Genomic DNA, 21,782 nt, shown 5'->3' with positions numbered 1-21,782 from the left:
AAATTTACCTGCCAGAACAGAAAGCACAAAGTATTCGTCATCTGGTACAGTTAGTGCTCAAACCACGGACAGTCTCGGTGCATTTGTGCATTCGACTGTTAGGAAAGATGGTGGTGTCTTTCGAAGCACTCTAGTTCGGAAGTTTTTCACTCACGTCCTTTTCAACTGAATGTTCTCGCACAGTGGTCAGGCTCGCATCTACAAATTCAACAGGATACTGGGGACTCTGTAAGGACCATGGGGTATAGACGGGCTCCGCAGGAGACATGGGCACTATAAAGAAACTTTAGTATGTGTGTGCACTGGCTCCTCCCTCTATGCCCCTCCTCCAGACCTCAGTTGGTTCCTGTGCCCAGAGGAGAATGGGTCCATTACAGGGGAGCTCTCCTGAGTTCTCTGAAAAAATAATTTTGTTAGGTTTTTTATTTTCAGGGAGCACTGCTGGCAACAGGCTCCCTGCATCGTGGGACTGAGGAGACAGAAGCAGACCTACTTAAGTGATAGGCTCTGCTTCTTAGGCTACTGGACACCATTAGCTCCAGAGGGAGTCGGAACACAGGTCTCCCCTCGCCGTTCGTCCCAGAGCCGCGCCGCCGTCCTCCTCACAGAGCCGGTGAGTATAAGAAGAAAGAAGACTTCTAAGGCGGCAGAAGACTTCAGATCTTCTCTGAGGTAACGCTGCGTGCCTTTGCTCCCACACACAATACACACGGCAGGCACGGATGGGTGCAGGGCGCAGGGGGGGCGCCTTGGGCAGCAATATTATACCTCTAGGACTGGCTAGTACATATATAGGCTGCGGAGGCAGTATATATTAAAATCCCCCGTCAGTATTACAAAATTGAGCGGGACCGGAGCCCGCCACCGGGGGGGCGGAGCTTGACCCCACAGCACTAACCAGCGCCATTTTCTCCACAGAGAACTTCAGAGAAGCTGGCTCCCCGGACTCTCCCCTGCTGAACACTGTGACACAGGGCAGAAAAGAGGGGGGGGGGGGGGGGGGGGGGCGGCATTTGTAAGGCGCAGTGAGTGTATTACATACAGATAATTATATACAAAAGCGCTATTTATCTGGGAATTTTATTTTCCAGTGTGAGTTGGCGCTGGGTGTGTGCTGGCATACTCTCTCTGTCTCTCCAAAGGGCCTTATTTGGGAACTGTCTCCATATAAATATATCCCTGTGTGTGTGGGGGTGTCGGTACGAGTGTGTCGGCATCTCTGAAGCGGAAGGCTCATCTAAGGAGGAGGTGGAGCAGATGATTGTGGTGTCTCCGTCGGCAACGCCGACACCTGAGTGGTTGGACATGTGGAATGTGTTAAATGCAAATGTGACTTTATTACATAAAAGGATGGACAAAGCAGAGTCCAGGGAAAAAGCAGGGAGTCAATCCATGGCTTTAGCTGTGTCACAGGGCCCTTCTGGGTCCCAAAAACGTCCTCTATCCCAAATAGCAGACACTGATACCGACACGGATTCTGACTCCAGTGTCGATTACGATGATGCAAGGTTACACCCAAGGGTGGCCAAAAGTATTCATTATATGATTATTGCGATAAAAGATGTTTTGCATATCACAGATGACCCCTCTGTCCCTGACACGAGGGTGCACGTTTAAGGAAAAGAAACCTGAGGTAACCTTTCCCCCATCTCATGAGCTGAACGAGTTATTCGAAAAACATGAATACACAAAAAATGAGAGATCACGTCTGCGCTTGTCTAGGATTACAATACTTAGAGAGATGGAGTTAACAGTGCACAGTATGTAATAAATAGATAGTTCTCAAAGTGGGTTGACTTAATGTGTCACGTGATGTCGTTGATACGTGTTGAACCTTTCTTTATGTGTCTTTATTTCTAATTCTCCGAGTTGAATCTTGAATAGATTCGTGTCCTCGGTCGCGTAGGACCGTGGTGTGTTTCTCCTATAGAGGTATCTTTAATATTCGTTCTCCGGATTTTCTCCTGTACTTCCGTTACTTCATGTTTTAGGGGGTTGAGTGACCCCCTGTAGATATCACCACTGCTGCTCTCTGGGGCGCGGCAGTCCTTCTGTAGCCCTTTTAGATTGAGTTATTCGAAAAAGCTTGGGAAACTCCAGATAAAAAACTGCAGATTCCAAAGAGGATTCTTATGGCGTATCCTTTTCCTGCACGTGACAGGGTACGATGGGAGTCCTCGCCCAGGGTGGACAAGGCTTTAACGCGTTTGTCCAAGAAGGTGGCGCTACCGTCTCCTGACACGGCAGCCCTCAAGGATCCTGCTGATCGCAGACAGGAAACTACCTTAAAATCTATTTATACACATACGGGTGCTTTACTCAGGCCGGCAATAGCATCGGCATGGGTATGTAGCGCAGTTGCAGCTTGGACAGATACCTTGTCAGCTGACATGGATACCCTAGACAGGGATACCATTTTATTGATCTTAGGTCACATTAAAGACGCAGTCTTATATATGAGAGACGCTCAGAGAGACGTTGGGCTGCTAGGTTCGAGAGCCAACGCCATGGCGATTTCGGCTAGGCGAGCCCCGTGGACCCGCCAATGGACAGGTGATGCCGACTCAAAGAGGCATATGGAGGTTTTACCTTACAAGGGTGAGGTTTTATTTGGGGGAAGGTCTCGCGGACCTGGTTTCCACAGCTACCGCGGGTAAATCTACCTTTTTGCCTTTTGTTCCCCCACAGCAAAAGAAAACTCCACAATATCAGATGCAGTCCTTTCGGTCGCATAAGTCCAGAAGAGGTCGGGGCTCATCCTTCCTCGCCAGAGGTAAGGGTAGAGGGAAAAGAATGCCTGCTACGGCTAGTTCCCAGGAGCAGAAGTCCTCCTCGGCTTCCACTAAATCCACCGCATGACGCTGGGGCTCCACTGAGGGAGTCCGCACCGGTGGGGGCACGGCTTCGACTCTTCAGCCAGGTCTGGGTTCTGTCAGACGTGGATGCTTGGGCGCTGGAAATTGTGTCCCAAGGCTACAAACTGGAATTCGAAGAGGTGCCTCCTCGCCGATTTTTCAAGTCGGCCTTGCCAGCTGCTCCCCCAGAGAGGGAAATAGTGTTAGCTGCAATTCAAAAGCTGTGTCAACAGCAAGTGATTATCAAGGTTCCCCCAGTCCAACAGGGGAAAGGGTACTATTCAACCCTGTTCATGGTCCCGAAACCGTATGGCTCGGTCAGACCCATTTTAAATCTAAAATCCCTAAACCTGTACTTGAAAAAGTTCAAATTCAAGATGGAATCGCTCCGGGCAGTGATCTCCAGCCTGGAAGGGGGGGGGGGGGGGATCTTATGGTGTCACTAGACATAAAGGATGCATACCTTCATGTCCCCATATATTCTCATCAGGAGTACCTGAGATTCGCTGTACAGGACTCATTATCAGTTTCAGACGTTGCCGTTTGGGCTTTCCACGGCCCCGAGAATTTTCACCAAGGTGATGGCAGAGATCAGAATCAGCTTTATTGGCCTATACTTACATATACTAGGAATTTGTCTTCGGTTTGCTATACAACAGCCAAGTAGGTAACAGGTAAGTAGGTGTGTGTGTGTGTGTGTGTGTGTGTGTGTGTGTGTGTGTGTGTGTGTGTGAAGTTATACAGATAGGTATACCGTAGGGACACAAGTTAGTTACATGTACGTCTAGTCAGTCAATGTTCAGGAGTTCAGCAGGCGGACAGCTTAGGGAAAGAAACTTTTGAGGCTTCTGGTGGATCTGGCGGGGACAGCCCTGTAACGCCTGCCTGAAGGAAGCAAGTTAAACATGCTGTGGCTGGGGTGTAGCTGGTCTTTTACTATCTTCATTGCCCGCTTTTTAGCTCTGGACAAGTACAGGTCCTGGACTGAGGGAAGGTCGGCCCCGATGATCTTCTCTGCGGTTCTGACCACCTTTTGGAGCCTGCATCTGTCCCTCGCGCTGGCGGAGCTGTACCATACGAGTATCGAGGAGCACAGTACTGACTCCACAATCGCGAAGTAGAAGAGGAGCAGGAGCTTCTGTGGGATGTTGAACTTCCTTAGTTGCCTGAGGAAGAACAACCTCTGCTGCGCTTTCCCAACAGTGGCGTCAGCGTTGGACCCTCATTTAAGGTCCCTGGAGATTGTGGTCCCTAGAAACTTGAAGGAGTCCACTAGCGATACCACACTGTCAGCAATCGTTAGCGGAGGTGCACTAGATGACTTCTTCCTGAAGTCCACTATCATCTCAACAGTTTTGAGGGGGTTGAGGTCAAGGTTGTTGTGGATGCACCACTGGGCCAGCCGGTCTACTTCCCGTCTATAGGCCGATTCGTCCCCATCCTTGATGAGGCCGATGACAGTGGTGTCATCGGCGAATTTGATGATCCTTACTGATTGCGCCTCTGAGGTACAGTCATTTGTGTACAGGGAGAAGAGCAGAGGTGAGAGGACACAGCCCTGAGGGGCCCCTGTACTAATGGACCGCGCTTGAGAGGTAAATTCCCCCGCTTTCACCACCTGTGTCCTCTCTGTCAGGAAGTCTATTATCCAGGAACAGGTAGCTTCTGGGACCCCTAGGCGAAGTAATTTGGGGTGGAGGATGCTGGGGATGATTGTATTGAAGGCCGAGCTGAAATCAACAAACAGGACCCTCGCGTAGGTACCGGGAATGTCTAGGTGCTGTAGAATGTAGTGCAGGCCCAGGTTGACTGCATCCTCGACACACCGATTCGAGCGATAGGCGAACTGCAGGGGATCCAGTTGGGGGCCAGTCACAGTTTTCAGGTGATTCAAAACCAGACGCTCGAACGTTTTCATGACCACAGACGTCAGTGCTATCGGCCTGTAGTCGTTCAGGTTAGTGATAGTGGGTTTCTTGGGGAACGGGACTATAGTAGACCTTTTGAGGTAGGAAGGGACTTTCTGTAGCTCCAGCGATTTATAGAAGATCTTGGTGAATATGGGGGCGAGCTGACCCGCACATGCTCTTAGGGCAGATGGTGACACTCCGTCAGGACCCGGAGCTTTCCTGGTTTTGGTCCTTTTGAACAATGCCTCCACCTCTTCTTGGGTGACTTGCAGTGCCTGGGGTTGGCCGTCGGTGTTCGGGGCATCGTAGAGGTGATTGTTTGGGTTGCAGGGGACTTCTTTTGCGAACCTGCAATAAAAGTGGTTCAGTTCATCTGCAAGGTCTTGGTGCATGGCGGTGGACTTTGATGTTTTCCTATAGTTGGTTATGGATTGCATTCCTTTCCATACAGATACGGGGTCATTGGTGGAGAGATCGTTTGTCAGCTTGTCCGAGAACCGCTTTTTTGCTAGCCTGATTCCTTTAGTCAGAGAGTTCCTAGTACGGTTGTATAGTGCTCTGTCACCGCTGCTGTAGGCCTCCTCTTTGGTTCGACGAAGATGATAGTGCTCCTGCGCAGACAAGTAGTCACAATCATCCCGTACTTGGACGATCTCCTGATAAAAGCGAGATCAAGAGATCAATTGCTGAAAAGCGTGTCACTCTCCCTGAGAGTGCTACAACGGCACGGTTGGATTCTAAATCTGTCAAAGTCTCAATTGATTCCAACGACTCGTCTATAATTCCTAGGCATGATTCTAGACACGGAACAGAAGAGTGTTTTTCTCCCAATGGAAAAAGCCCAGGACCTCCAGAACATGGTCAGAGACCTGCTAAAACCAAAAAGAGTGTCGATTCATCAATGCACTCGAGTTCTGGGAAAAATGGTCGCAGCCTACGAGGCCATCCCCTTCGGCAGGTTCCATGCGAGGACTTTTCAGTGGGACCTTCTAGACAAGTGGTCCGGGTCCCATCTACAAATACATCAGAAGATAAGCCTGTCCCCCAGGGCCAGGGTGTCTCTCCTGTGGTGGCTGCAGAGTGCTCACCTTCTAGAGGGTCGCAGATTCGGCATTCAAGACTGGGTTCTGATAACCACGGACGCGAGCCTCTGAGGATGGGGAGCAGTCAGACAAGGAAGGAATTTTCAGGGACTATGGGTCAAGTCAGGAGGCTTGTCTACACATCAACGTACTGGAATTGAGGGCCATATACAACGGCCTACGACAAGCGGAGAATCTTCTTCACGACCTACCGGTTCTGATTCAATCAGACAACGTCACAGCCGTGGCTCATGTAAACTGCCAAGGCGGGACAAGGAGCAGAGTGGCAATGGCGGAAGCCACCAGGATTCTTCGCTGGGCGGAAAATCACGTAAGAGCTCTGTCAGCAGTCTTCATTCTGGGTGTGGACAACTGGGAAGCAGACTTCCTCAGCAGAAACGATCTCCATCCAGGAGAGTGGGGACTTCATCAAGAAGTTTTTGCAGAGATAAGTCATTGGGGACTTCCTCAAGTAGACATGATGGCGTCACGCCTCAACAAGAAGCTTCGGAGGTATTGTGCCAGGTCAAGGGACCCTTAGGCAGTAGCGGTGGACACCCTGGTGACACCATGGGTGTTTCAATCGGTCTATGTGTTCCCTCCTCTTCCTCTCATCTCAAAAATATTGATAATCATAAGACGAAAAAGAGTGCAGACAATACTCATTGTTCCAGATTGGCCTCGAAGGGCCTGGTATTCAGATCTTCAGGAAATGCTCACAGAAGATCCGTGGCCCCTTCCTCTCAGGGAGGACCTGTTGCAGCAGGGGCCCTGCGTGTTTCAAGACTTACCGCGGTTACGTTTGACGGCATGGCGGTTGAACACTGAATCCTAGCTGGGAAAGGTATTCCGGAAGAAGTCATCCCTACGCTGATAAAGGCTAGGAAGGAGGTGACGGCGAAGCATTATCACCGTATCTGGAGGAAGTATGTATCTTTGTGTGAAGCCAAGAGTGCTCCTATGGAAGATTTCCATCTGGGCCGTTTTCTCCACTTTACAGACAGGAGTGGATATGGGCCTGAAGTTAGGTTCCATTAAAGTACAGATTTCGGCCCTATCTATTTTCTTTCAGAAGGAATTGGCTTCTCTTCCAGAAGTCCAAACTTGTAAAGGGAGTGCTGCACATCCAGCCTCCTTTTGTGCCCCCGGTGGCACCATGGGACCTTAACGTGGTGTTACAGTTCCTAAATTTTCACTGGTTTTAACCGCTTCAGACGGTTGAGTTGAAATTTCTCACTTGGAAGGTTGTTGGCCTTGGCATCTGCGAGGCGGGTGTCCGAATTGGTGGCTTTGTCTCACAAGAGCCCCTATCTGATTTTCCATATGGATAGAACGGAGTTGAGGACTCGTCCTCAATTTTTGCCCAAGGTGGTTTCTTCATTTCATATGAACCAGCCTATTGTGGTGCCTGTGGCTACGGGAGACTTGGAGGACTCCAAGTCCCTGGATGTAGTCAGGGCCTTAAAAATCTATGTAGCCATGACGGCTCGGGTTAGGAAAACAGAGGCACTGTTTGTCCTGTATGCAGCCAACAAACTTGGCGCTCCCGCTTCAAAGTAGACTATTGCTCGCTGGATCTGTAACATGATTCAGCAGGCACATTCTACGGCTGGATTGCAGTTGCCAAATTCGGTAAAGGCCCATTCCACTAGGAAGGTGGGCTCTTCTTGGGCAGCTGCCCGAGGCGTCTCGGCTTTACAGCTTTGCCGAGCAGCTACCTGGTCGGGTTCAAACACTTTTGCAAAGTTCTATAAGTTTGATACCCTGGCTGATGAGGACCTTGCGTTTGCTCAGTCGGTGCTGCAGAGTCGTCCGCACTCTCCCGCCCGGTCTGGAGCTTTGGTATAAACCCCATGGTCCTGACGGAGTCCATAGCATCCTCTAGGATGTAAGAGAAAATAAGATTTTAAACCTACCGGTAAATCTTTTTCTCCTAGTCCGTAGAGGATGCTGGGCGCCCGTCCCTGTGCGGACTCTTTTCTGCAAGGCATGTATATATTTATTGTTTACATAAGGGTTATGTTACAGTTGAAATCAGTCGTTGCCTGATACTGTTTGTTCATACTGTTAACTGGTTGCGTATATTCCAGGTTATACGGTGTGGGCTGGTATGAATCTTGCCCTTGGGTTCACAAAAATCCTTTCCTCGTACTGTCCGTCTCCTCTGGGCACAGTTCTCTAACCGAGGTCTGGAGGAGGGGCATAGAGGGAGGAGCCAGTGCACACCCATACTAATGTTTCTTTATAGTGCCCATGTCTCCTGTGGAGCCCGTCTATACCCCATGGTCCTTACGGAGTCCCCAGCATCCTCTACGGACTAGGAGAAAAAGATTTACCGGTAGGTTTAAAATCTTATTTTCACCATTCATACGTACTCATTCATTACAAAATGCCTCTGCGTGTAAGGACCATACTTCTTACACCTAATATACCGAGCGGACCCTTTCGGCCTCTGCTCCTCAGCCTGAACGCCTCTTGCGTGTCCACTTGGCTCCCATTGTGGACTTTTTAAACAAAAACACCAAATGGCCCACGCGAGAAGACGGTGAAAAGTTCCTCCGAGCGCCTTTCACCCACTCTTGCTCCACTGGACAGTACCATGGCCCATTCCTGTAGTGATTTCCCGCGTACCCAGTGAGGACCCTACCAGACCCCTCAGCACTGGAAGTATGAAGTATTAACAGCAATAAATCAATACCCCACCTTTTTCAGTGGAGGTGAAAAGCCTGATCCTTTTGGAAACTTTCCACAGGAATTCCGCCTGGGAAACGTCACCATGCCTCCCTATGGAGTTCCACCAGGAATATTTCCTGAGAGTCAGCGAAAAATTCCTTTTCTCTACAGAAATCACGTCTGCGTATGCTAACACAGCGCATATGATGACGCAATTGCGCAAAATTATGTAAATGGTATCACGTTGCGCCACATACCACACACACATACGTGCAGTCCAATCGCACAGCTTATAGATACTTGTTATCTATACACCCTACGATCACGGGAGTCGAATTCACAAGCTGCGCTCCACAGCCGGAGCATAACACCAAATATCACGCTCCTCCGCACATTTTTTTACCTTTAAAAACACACACACACACACACACACACACACACTACGTGCCTCAATACCAATTAATACGTGAGGTCGCTAACCTCCATGCCATTAAGCCTCTGCTTACTCAGTGCCTCATCGACAAGATCCCGCTTTGTCCTGGGGTTCAATGCACTCACACTTACTTTCAACAACCCACACTTTTAGATTTTCTGTACAGAAAAAGAAGTCATTTACCAGTGATTGCTAACATCCCCTTAGAGGTATTACACTTTAAACAAAGTATTATAGTAATCTGCTTTAAAATCGGATAGTTACCTGTTAAAATGTGTTTTATCCCACCTTAACAATCAATTTCTATTATGCGGCTAACTTCTGCTTGCGTAAATATGCACTCACGTTTCCCACCTGTGCGTCCACGTGTGTACTCGTGCGTCACTATATATGCGTCCACGTACTATTGTACTATGCATGTGTATACTTGCGTACGCAAGTGTGTATCGCTGCGTACCTTTGCACGCAGCTTGCTACACTGTTACCCAACTCTGGTAATACAAAAAAACCACTGGATTTGTATTGTAGCAGTTAGATAAATGCTTCCACGTTCCCTTTGAGCACCGGAAGTCCCCTGCCGGAAAGCTTCCGCTACGTGCCACCTAAACTTTTAGGCAGGAACGGAGCTTCACTTATGAAATGAAAATATTTTGCGAAATTTCGTTAACAATAACACTAACAATCAATTGTAAAACACCTCAATATAATATGGCTATTGACTATTATTTAAATGCTATGATTCAGATTGGATAGCTATCATGCAGAACATACACTGATATATATATATATATATATATACACATACACACACACACATATACACACACACACAGTTGTGCTCATAAGTTTACATACCCTAGCAGAATTTGTGATTTTCTGGCCATTTGTCAGAGAATATGAATGATAACTCAAACTTTTCTTTCACTCGTTAGTGGTTGGGTGAAGCCATTTATTGTCAAACAACTGTGTTTACGCTTTTTAAATCATAATGACAACAGAAACTACCCAAATGTTTCAAGTCTTCAGGAAGTCCTTTGTATTCATACATTTGGTCATAACTAATCGTTGCAATGTGCTACAATCTACCCATAGCTATCAAATTACTCCACACATTCTCCTGATCATTTTGACACTAAGCATGATATAATTAACTTGTTCCATTCCAATAATACATATATATCTGATGTTACACTCTATTATATAAATACATTATAATGTCTGGTGCTTGACATGTTTTGTCTGTGTAATTTATGTGTTGTATGAAATGTGTTGAATATATCTTTGTGGCTTGTCTGTGTGAATGCGTATGCTACCGTATATCCTGTGCACGCTGCGTGTATTCGAACGAACAGAGACCTCTCTGTTTGGAGTTTGTATGTGGTGTGTATGTAATATTTTTGACTTCGACAAAGTATAGGTCTAAAAAAAAAAAAAAAAAAAAGCCATGTAGACACAACCCTTACAGTTTTATTGTATGTATAGATCATTTAAAGATTTATTTTTTTTAAATTATGAAAATATACATTTCAAGTTAAGAATTTTTTTTAGATAGAGAAATTTAGTTAAAATAAGAATTTACTCACCGGTAATTCTATTTCTCGTAGTCCGTAGTGGATGCTGGGAACTCCGTAAGGACCATGGGGAATAGCGGGCTCCGAAGGAGGCTGGGCACTCTAGAAAGATCTTAGACTACCTGGTGTGCACTGGCTCCTCCCACTATGACCCTCCTCCAAGCCTCAGTTAGGTACTGTGCCCGGACGAGCGTACACAATAAGGAAGGATTTTGAATCCCGGGTAAGACTCATACCAGCCACACCAATCACACCGTACAACTCGTGATATGAAACACAGTTAACAGTATGAAACAATAGAGCCTCTCAACAGATGGCTCAACAATAACCCGATTTAGTTAACAATAACTATGTACAAGTATTGCAGATAAACCGCACTTGGGATGGGCGCCCAGCATCCACTACGGACTACGAGAAATAAAATTACCGGTGAGTAAATTCTTATTTTCTCTGACGTCCTAGTGGATGCTGGGAACTCCGTAAGGACCATGGGGATTATACCAAAGCTCCCAAACGGGCGGGAGAGTGCGGATGACTCTGCAGCACCGAATGAGAGAACTCCAGGTCCTCCTCAGCCAGGGTATCAAATTTATAGAATTTTGCAAACGTGTTTGCCCCTGACCAAGTAGCAGCTCGGCAAAGTTGTAAAGCCGAGACCCCTCGGGCAGCCGCCCAAGATGAGCCCACCTTCCTTGTGGAATGGGCATTGACAGATTTTGGCTGTGGCAGGCCTGCCACAGTATGTGCAAGCTGAATTGTACTACAAATCCAACGAGCAATAGTCTGCTTAGAAGCAGGAGCACCCAGCTTGTTGGGTGCATACAGGATAAACAGCGAGTCAGATTTTCTGACTCCAGCCGTCCTGGAAACATATATTTTCAGGGCCCTGACAACGTCTAGCAACTTGGAGTCCTCCAAATCCTTAGTAGCCGCAGGCACCACAATAGGCTGGTTCAGGTGAAACGCTGACACCACCTTAGGGAGAAACTGGGGACGAGTCCTCAATTCTGCCCTATCCATATGGAAAATCAGATAAGGGCTTTTACATGATAAAGCCGCCAACTCTGACACTCGCCTGGCTGAAGCCAAGGCCAATAACATGACCACTTTCCACGTGAGATTTCAGATCCACGGTTTTTAGTGGCTCAAACCAATGTGATTTTAAGAAACTCAACATCACGTTGAGATCCCAAGGTGCCACAGGAGGCACAAATGGGGGCTGAATATGCAGCACTCCTTTCACAAATGTCTGAACTTCAGGTACTGAAGCTAGTTCTTTTTGAAAGAAAATTGACAGAGCCGAGATCTGTACCTTAATGGAGCCCAGTTTTAGGCCCATATTCACTCCTGCTTGCAGGAAATGCAGAAATCGACCTAGTTGAAATTCCTCCGTTGGGGCCTTTTCGGCCTCACACCATGCAACATACCTCCGCCATATGCGGTGATAATGAGTTGCTGTGACCTCTTTCCTGGCTTTAATAAGCGTAGGAATGACTTCCTCCGGAATGCCCTTTTCCTTCAGGATCCGGCGTTCAACCGCCATGCCGTCAAACGCAGCCGCGGTAAGTCTTGGAACAGACAGGGGCCCTGCTGCAGCAGGTCCTGTCTGAGCGGCAGAGACCACGGGTCCTCTGAGATCATCTCTTGAAGTTCCGGGTACCACGCTCTTCTCGGCCAATCCGGAACCACGAGAATTGTGTTTACTCCTCGCTTTGTTATTATTCTCAATACCTTTGGTATGAGAGGTAGAGGAGGGAACACATAAACTGACCGGTACACCCACGGTGTCACTAGAGCGTCCACAGCTATCGCCTGAGGGTCTCTTGACCTGGCGCAATACTTCTCTAGTTTTTTGTTTAGGCGGGACGCCATCATGTCCACCTGTGGACGACCCCATTGATTTACAATCATTTGGAAGACTTCTGGATGAAGTCCCCACTCTCCCGGGTGGAGGTCGTGCCTGCTGAGAAAGTCTGCTTCCCAGTTGTCCACTCCCGGGATGAACACTGCTGACAGTGCTAGTACATGATTCTCCGCCCATCGAAAGAATTTTTGTGGCTTCTGCCATCGCTGTCCTGCTTCTTGTGCCGCCCTGTCGATTCACATGGGCAACTGCCGTGATGTTGTCTGACTGGATCAGCACCGGCTGGTGTAGGAGCAGGGATTTTGCTTGACTTAGGGCATTGTAAATGGCCCTTAGTTCCAGAATATTTATGTGAAGGGCAGTCTCCTGACTTGACCATAGTCCTTGGAAATTTCTTCCCTTTGTGACTGCCCCCCAGCCTCGTAGGCTGGCATCCGTGGTCACCAGGACCCAGTCCTGTATGCCGAATCTGCGGCCCTCCAGAAGATGAGCACTGTGCAGCCACCACAGAAGAGACACCCTGGTTCGTGGAGACAGGGTTATTAAACGATGCATCTGAAGATGCGATCCGGACCACTTGTCCAACAGGTCCCACTGAAAAATTCTGGCATGGAACCTGCCGAATGGAATTGCTTCGTAAGAAGCTACCATCTTTCCCAGGACCCGCGTGCAGTGATGCACCGATACCTGTTTTGGTTTTAGGAGGTCTCTGACTAGAGAAGACAACTCCCTGGCTTTCTCCTCCGGGAGAAACACTTTTTTCTGGGCCGTGTCCAGAATCATTCCCAGGAACATTAGACATGTCGTGGGGACCAGCTGTGACTTTGGGATATTCAGAATCCAACCGTGCTGGCTCAGCACTTCCTGAGATAGTGCTACTCCCACTAACAACTGTTCCTTGGATCGTGCCTTTATTAGGAGATCGTCCAAGTATGGGATAATTAAAACTCCCTTTTTTCGAAGGAGTATCATCATTTCCGCCATAACCTTGGTAAATACCCTCGGTGCCGTGGAGAGTCCAAACGGCAGCGTCTGGAATTGGTAATGGCAATCCTGTACCACAAATCTGAGGTACTCCTGGTGAGAATTGTAAATGGGGACATGCAGGTAAGCATCCTTGATGTCCAGGGATACCATGTAATCCCCCTCGTCCAGGCTTGCAATAACCGCCCTGAGCGATTCCATCTTGAACTTGAATTTTTTATGTATGTGTTCAAGGATTTCAAATTTAAAATGGGTCTCACCGAACCGTCCGGTTTCGGCACCACAAATAGTGTGGAATAGTAACCCCGGCCTTGTTGAAGTAGGGGTACCTTGATTATCACCTGCTGGGAATACAGCTTGTGAATCGCTGCTAGCACCGCCTCCCTGTCTGAGGGAGCAATCGGCAAGGCGGATTTTAGGAAACGGCGGGGTGGAGTCGCCTCGAATTCCAGCCTGTATCCCTGAGATACTATTTGAAGGATCCAGGGATCCACCTGTGAGCGAGCCCACTGATCGCTGAAATTCCTGAGGCGGGCCCCCACCGTACCTGGCTCCGCCTGTGAAGCCCCACCGTCATGCGGCGGACTTGGAAGAGGAAGCGGGGGAGGACTTTTGTTCCTGGGAACCTGCTGTTTGCTGCAGCCTTTTTCCCCTGCCTCTGCCTCTTGACAGAAAAGACCCTCCTTTTCCCCGCTTGTTTTTCTGGGACCGAAAGGACTGAACCTGATAAAATGGCGCCTTCTTAGGCTGTGAGGGGACATGGGGTAAAAATGCTGACTTCCCAGACGTTGCTGTGGAAACTAGTTCGGAGAGACCATCCCCAAATAATTCCTCCCCCTTATAAGGCAAAACTTCCATGTGCCTTTTGGAATCTGCATCTCCAGTCCACTGACGAGTCCATAAGCATCTCCTAGCAGAGATGGATAATGCACTTACTTTAGATGCCAGCCGGCAGATTTCCCTCTGTGCATCTCTCATGTATAAGACTGAGTCTTTGATATGGTCAATTGTTAGCAGGATCGTGTCTCTGTCTAACGTGTCAATATCTTCTGACAGTTTATCTGACCACGCAGCGGCAGCACTGCACATCCATGCTGACGCAATAGCTGGTCTGAGTATAATGCCTGTGTGTATATACAGACTTCAGGATCGCCTCCTGCTTTCTATCAACAGGTTCCTTAAGGGCGGCCGTATCCTGGGACGGTAGTGCCACCTTTTTAGACAAACGTGTGAGCGCTTTATCCACCTTCGGGGGTGTTTCCCAACGTAACCTATCCTCTGGCGGGAAAGGGAACGCCATTAGTAGCTTCTTAGGAATTACCAATTTCTTATCAGGGGAAGCCCACGCTTCTTCACACACTTCATTTAATTCATCTGACAGGGGAAAAACTACAGGTAGTTTTTTCTCCCCAAACATAATACCCTTTTTTGTGGTACCTGGATGTAAATCAGAAATATTTAACACCTCTTTCATTGCCTCAATCATGCAGTGAATGGCCTTAACGGGCATTAAATTTGACTCATCGTCGTCGACACTGGTGTCAGTATCCGTGTCGACATCTACTTGTGCCACCTGAGATAGCGGGCGTTTCAGAGCCCGATGACTTTTGAGACACCTGGACAGGCACGAGCGGAAGACTCGGCTGTCCCACAGTCGGCATGTCGTCAAATTTTTTATGTAAGGAGTCTATACGTGCACTCATTTCCTGCCATAATACCATCCACTCAGGTGTCTGACCCCAAGGGGGTGACATCCCTGCTAAAGGCATCTGCTCCTCCTCCACATCATTATCCTCCTCAAACATGTCGACACAGCCGTACCGACACTCCACACACACAGGGAATGCTCCAACAGAGGACAGGACCCACAAAAGCCCTTTGGGGGGACAGAGTAAGAGTATGCCAGCACACACCAGAGCGCTATATATATACAGGGACTAACTGAGTTATGTCCCTAATAGCTGCTTTTCAATATAATACTGTATACAGTGCCAATTTTAATGCCCCCCCTCTCTTTTCCCTCTTACTGTACTGTAGAATTGCAGGGAAGAGCCAGGGAGCTTCCTTCCAGCCGAGCTGTGAGGGAAAAATGGCGCCAGTGTGCTGAGGAGATAGGCTCCGCCCCTTTTTCGCAGCGTATTCTCCCGCTTTTTATGGGATTCTGGCAGGGGTATTTACCTCATATATAGCCCCAGGGGCTATATATTGAGGTATTTTAGCCAGCCAAGGTGTTTTTATTGCTGCCTCAGGGCGCCCCCCCCCAGCGCCCTGCACCCTCAGTGACCGGAGTGTGAAGTGTGTATGAGGAGCAATGGCGCACAGCTGCAGTGCTGTGCGCTACCTTGGTGAAGACAGGATGTCTTCATGCCGCCGATTTTCCGGACCATCTTCTTGCTTCTGGCTCTGTAAGGGGGACGGCGGCGCGGCTCCGGGACCGAACATCAAGGCTGGGCCTGCGGTCGATCCCTCTGGAGCTAATGGTGTCCAGTAGCCTAAGAAGCCCAATCCGGCTGCAAGCAGGCGAGTTCGCTTCTTCTCCCCTTAGTCCCTCGCTGCAGTGAGCCTGTTGCCAGCAGGTCTCACTGAAAATAACAAATTCTAAGACTATAACTTTCTAAGAGCTCAGGAGAGCCCCTAGTGTGCATCCAACCTCGGCCGGGCACGAAATCTAACTGAGGCTTGGAGGAGGGTCATAGTGGGAGGAGCCAGTGCACACCAGGTAGTCTAAGATCTTTCTAGAGTGCCCAGCCTCCTTCGGAGCCCGCTATTCCCCATGGTCCTTACGGAGTTCCCAGCATCCACTAGGACGTCAGAGAAATAAAGTTTTGCAATTAAAAACGTACACATGTGCCAGTATCCCTAAATAGGATATCTAATAGAAGAACAATCTAATACAGTATGTCAAATATTCAGTGCTATTTATACAAAGTATATTACTAAATAGACACAAATGAAGTACTGTTTCGTTAACACAAATTATTTTATTTGAAATCATAATTACAATAGTGCTAACTTTACACAGTGAAAGCAGACAAAGGTATAATTTGAAAACATTTATTACACTAGCTACTATAATCACTTAGGGGGACAAGTACAGTATTAAACCTTCTACAGAATGTATTTGATAAAAACTAGCTAGAAGTCTATTGGCTGCTATGGGCAACTTCTCTACTCGTCCAATTCTCCACTCTTTTGAAGTTTAAGGCCCAGATTTTTCAAGCCTTGGAGAGTGATAAATTGCACGGCGATATAGTTCCAACTAATCAACTTCTAACTGCCATGTTACAGGCTGTGTTTGAAAAATGACAGGAGCTGATTGGGTGGTACTTTATCACCGTGCAATTTATCACTCTCCAAGGCTTTGTAAATTGGGGCCTTAGTGTGGTGCAAGAAAGTAGCTAGAGCACATACTACACATACAGTATATGAGTGGAGATGTATGAAACCTACACAGCGAAGTTGGCCACAGCGACCAGCCAGCTTCTACCTATCGTTTATAGAATGTACTCGCTAAACGCTAGAAAGAAGTGGATTTGGTGCTTGTCCATTTCTTCACTCTAGGTGTGATACATTTCCCCTATGGTCACTCCTCTTTTTGATGTCAGAGGTGGTTTGGAAGTCCATGAGGTGTGCACTAGTCACCATTATTGTAAAAGATGCGTCAGATATTGTACATTAACATATGATGGATTTGTTGTACACATCTTTTATTGTTGAGACAGTAAACCCTTAAACACATAACTTACTGACAGGGAAGTGTAATGTGTATGGGCAAATAATGTCCTACTCTGTTCAAATCACCAATAACTTTCTTTTTTTATCAGATAATTGTACATATGTGAATATTGAGCCTGATTCAGAGATGTGTATAATCCCAATGTTTACATAAATCTGCAATGTTTTTTGATCTGCTGGCATTTGGGGACAGCGTATCAGAACAATGGGGCGTCTGCCCTGTTTTTTTGGGGGCGTGCTGATACCAGTGGCCGAGTCCTAGGACACAGCTACACTGGCTCCAGCAGCGTGATTTCACCGGATATTCTGAGTAACCTGAGGGTTACTCCGAAGTCCAGTGCTCATGAAGATAATCCGATGCTGCATCTTTGGATACAACAGCGGATCACAGAGGCTGTAACTCTGAATCTTCATGATTTTCATACTTCGGAGCAGTGGCAGCTGCAGTGCACACCACGCTTTGCACTGGAGGTGGGGGCGGGGTTGTATGTAATATATGTACGAGCTGCCTTAGCTCCAGGATCAACAGTGCTGTGCGTTTCACAGCCGCTGCATTTGGGATGCAGCAGCATTTCCCTGATCCCTGGGTAAGGCATCCAGCACATATAAGCATACATGCAATGTTGTATGTAATATGTGATAACAAAGCAATGCAGCACGTGTAGTCCCACAAATAGTTGATCTGACAGGCCTGGCTGAAAACAAATACATTATACAGGTTGAGTATCCCATATCCAAATATTCCGAAATACGGACTTTTTTAAGTGAGAGTGAGATAGTGAAAACTTTGTTTTTTGATGGCTCAATGTACACAAACTTTGTTTAATACACAAAGTTATTAAAAAGATTGTATTAAATGACCTTCAGGCTGTGTGGATAAGGTGTATATGGAACATAAATGAATTGTGTGAATGTAGACACACTTTGTTTAATGCACAAACTTATAAAAAATAATGGCTAAAATGACCTTCAGGCTGTGTGTATAAGGTGTATATGTAACATAAATGCATTCTGTGCTTAGACTAGGGTCCTATCGCCATGATATCTCATTATGGTATGCAATTATTCCAAACTACGGAAAAATCCAATATCCAAAATACCTCTGGTCCCAAGCATTTTGGATAAGGGATACTCAACCTGTACTTGTTAAATTACAAGACCAATTATTATTGGAAAAAAAACATTTTATGCAGACTATTGACCTATATTGAATAAATAAATGCAACTTTAAACATCTGTCACAATCCACGTTCTGTACTTTATGTAAAAGTAACGAGATATCTATCGGTCAAGTCACTTGCTGCTTACTGAGGCTTGTATATCACTCTCAGAAAGCCAACATACTGTAGGATAAACTAATTTTGAGGTTTGTAAAGTGACTGAGTCCTATGTGAGGAAAGCGATAAATACAATTATTATTTTTATTATATTACCCAGAAACCCTTCCCTAAATAATGTACTAATTAAAAGTAGATAAAGAACTAGAAAACTTGTGCAATTCTAGTAATTCAAAACTAGCCTCTCAAAAAGTAACTCAATATGGCCATAAAGCCTGTCATTTAAGAAAATACATCTTTATTATAAGACATCCAATAAATCTCTCAAGTGACTGCAGTATGTCAAGTTTATATGAGGTAGGGTAGTAAACTCTGATGGGAGGGCTGTGGGGAATCTTGTCTCACCTTTGTGTGTTACACATACCCATCTCTTTTGATACAGATCCCATATGTAACTGTGGCTTTGTGTGATTACATACATCGGTGTCTCCCAACAGACCTCGGTGACTCCTAACAGTGCATATTTTACCCGGTTGGTGCACAGGTGCAGTCATCACTGGCTGACAATTGAAAAAAATCCACAGGTGGAGCTAATTATTTCACTGTTATACGTACTAGAATCTGTATTTGCCACTTTCAGACTTGTGACCCGGGATAATAATAATAATAGCATATATCCTATTTTAATGCATATCTAATAAAGGTTATATTTTATGATACAATTATTCCTGTTTAGTGCGTCAACAATACAGATTTCTTCTTGCTTCTCCCTACAAAATTCAGTCTACGTACACTGTAGTTGACAGCACCCCCTAAATATACTGAGCATTGCCCAATATTTTGAGAAAGGGGCTTCTAGTAGTGGGTATATGGTGACGAATCACATACACCCACAATATTTGAATATTATATTGAGTGTGCAGATACCAAGTCTTTGTAGACTTGTGACCCAGGAATTTGCCGGGTCTAGCAAGCGGGCAAATTCCCAGGGGGTAAATTTACTAAGACAGGAGTTCTATTTTTTTTTTTTTTAAATTCAAGAAATTTTTATTGGATTTTTAAATTTTATGCTTTAACAACTTACACAATGACTAACAACAACACAGACAGATAGATTAGGGAGTTCTATTTAAGATGGGATGTTCCCCATAGCAACCAATCAGATTTAAGGTATCTTCTAGAAGGTGCTAGATAAATGAGAAGTAGAATCTGATTGGTTGCTATGGGCAACCTCTCATCTTAAATAGAACTCCCATCTTAGTAAATTTACCCCCAGGTCTCAGCTCTGTGATTGTGGTTAGGAGTAGGGTTGTGGACCCAGGACTTAGTCCAGGGTGGTATCCTTTCACACATGCAGAAATCCCAGCTTGATGGGCGTTCACATTCAAAAACCCAGGATTTAGCTGGATGTGTGAAATGGGTATCAAGCATGCAAGGCTAGGGGTTGCTGAGGGGTGGTAGTCATGTGACCGCCGGTCGGCTGACCGACAGTCACATGACCTCCTCCGTGAGCCCGACGGCTCACTATCCCGATGGTCGGCATGCCGACCAACAGGGACTATTTCCACTCGTGGGTGTCCACGACACCCATAGAGTGGGAATAGAACCCGTGGCGACCGCAGGTCGCCACCGAGCCCACAGCGTGGCGAGCGCAGCGAGCCCGCAAGGGGCTTGCTGCACTCGCCCTTCCCCGCCGGGATCCCGGCGTCGGTAAGATGACCGGCGGTCAGGAGACCGCCGGTCACCCGTACTACACCCGTTGCTGAGCACTGGAGTTGGAAACACTGACAGACATAGGAATTCTGCTGCCTGTCATAAATTATCAGGTCTATGGGGGTCATTCAGACCCGAACGCAGCCTCGCGTCTGTATACAGTGGCTGCATTCGGGTGGTCTGCGCACGTGCACTGGCCGATGTGCGCATCCTTACACATCGCGACCGAATCCCGGAAGGATGCGGCCAACGTGTGATTAACAGCAGCGGGCGTTGGCATGGTGGTGACACAGCGTTGGGGTGGCGTGGTGGGCCAAATGGCGGCAGGACGGGAGCGTTTTCGGGGCTGCTGCGTGACATCACACTCAGCCACTCAGATTAAAAAAATGGCGTCCATCTCTGATTAAAATCCTATGTGTATAAAGAAAACGGCACTAATTTATTTATTGACCGCTTTCTTATGACACTGACAAACGTTTACTTATAGCAGAGTCTCACAAACTCCGCCATTACAGTCTATGTAAGGATATCCATTTGAGCACACATGACTTAATTAGTGCCTCAGTCAATTTGATTTAACCATCTGGACTCAAGCATTGATATCCTTAAAACATGGACTGTAATGGCAGAGTTTGGGAACTTCTGGCTTAGGAGGTCACTAAATTGCTGATGTTTTCAGTGTTGCAGTACGTCACCTTTCATATAAAAGCTTCATTCCCGCTTAAGGTTTAATTGATCAGCAGCACCAGCTTTTGCTGATGCTGTAGTGAACCATTCCCAGGTCTCTACTAAGAGGAGGCCATCTCTGTTAAACTTAATATTTAGTATTGAATGCAGATTGAATATTATCCATTACACATTCAGAAAACCTGTAAAGACAAATGTCCATGCCAGATAATTAACAAGTGAAATCCCACAGGCTATTATATAATGACAGAACATTCTGTTCAATTAGAAAGTGTTTACTGGAAAAAAAGCTCTGTACAGATTGTCTGTGTGTCCTGCGGAGATGTCACAGAGTGACCGACTGTTCTTGGGTCCGTGTAGATTTCATAGTCATTTCCCCCCTGTGAACAAAGCCAGAGGTAGATGGTGTTGAGTGCTAGGCGTATTACTGACTGCTGTTTTCTGTTTTTAGCTCTGATATTATTTCTTTGTTGTCCCCCAGCTCCCACACCCCCTTACCCTCCTGGTACGAATATTGACCTACTGGGCTAAATGTAATAGCCTCCGAGTTACCGGGGGTGCAGGACTTTCTGAGAGTCTGCCCATTTTTTCAGGCAACAATCATTTACAAGGCAAAACCAACCTGGTTAGGTCCTGCATCTCCGAGGCGATTACATTTAACTCATAGACGTTAATAACAATGTCGCCATATGTATTGAAGCCCTTCGATCTTTTTTTTTTTTTTTTTTTACATTATAAGCAGGACATAGAGTGGCGAGTATACCAAACCATCATCTGCGACCAGCAGCAATCTAGCAGGTAGCTACAGATATCATATGCCAGATTAGTTTGAACTCTGGTGGGATGAGGACAAGACTTTGGGGCAGCTTAACATTCATTCCAAGGACAGTAATAGATGTGATCTTTTGTGCGTTTCTAAAATTACTGGCGTTACGACACAGCCACCATTTCTGGAAAAAGAAATCAGCAAATCCCAGACATCAGAAAGTAGCATGTAG

General features: G+C 46.7%; 1 protein-coding gene across 2 annotated transcripts in view; it reads right to left on the bottom strand.

The window, feature by feature from the left end:
- Nucleotides 1-16,333: 16,333 nt before the first annotated feature.
- The window catches only part of PMM2 (phosphomannomutase 2), a 68,926-nt gene continuing 63,477 nt past the window's right edge, over nucleotides 16,334-21,782 (bottom strand). For both annotated transcript variants that reach the window (XM_063934269.1, XM_063934268.1), the window contains exon 8: nucleotides 16,334-21,164. In XM_063934269.1, the coding sequence (XP_063790339.1) occupies nucleotides 21,060-21,164 (105 nt within the window). In that variant the 3' untranslated portion in view covers nucleotides 16,334-21,059. The remainder of the gene's footprint in view (nucleotides 21,165-21,782) is intronic.

The sequence above is a fragment of the Pseudophryne corroboree genome, chromosome 7, assembly GCF_028390025.1.
Source record: "Pseudophryne corroboree isolate aPseCor3 chromosome 7, aPseCor3.hap2, whole genome shotgun sequence".
In the NCBI taxonomy this organism is placed as follows: domain Eukaryota; kingdom Metazoa; phylum Chordata; class Amphibia; order Anura; family Myobatrachidae; genus Pseudophryne; species Pseudophryne corroboree.
Note: the sequence above shows the minus strand (reverse complement) of the source record. Positions and strands in the feature narration are given on the sequence as shown.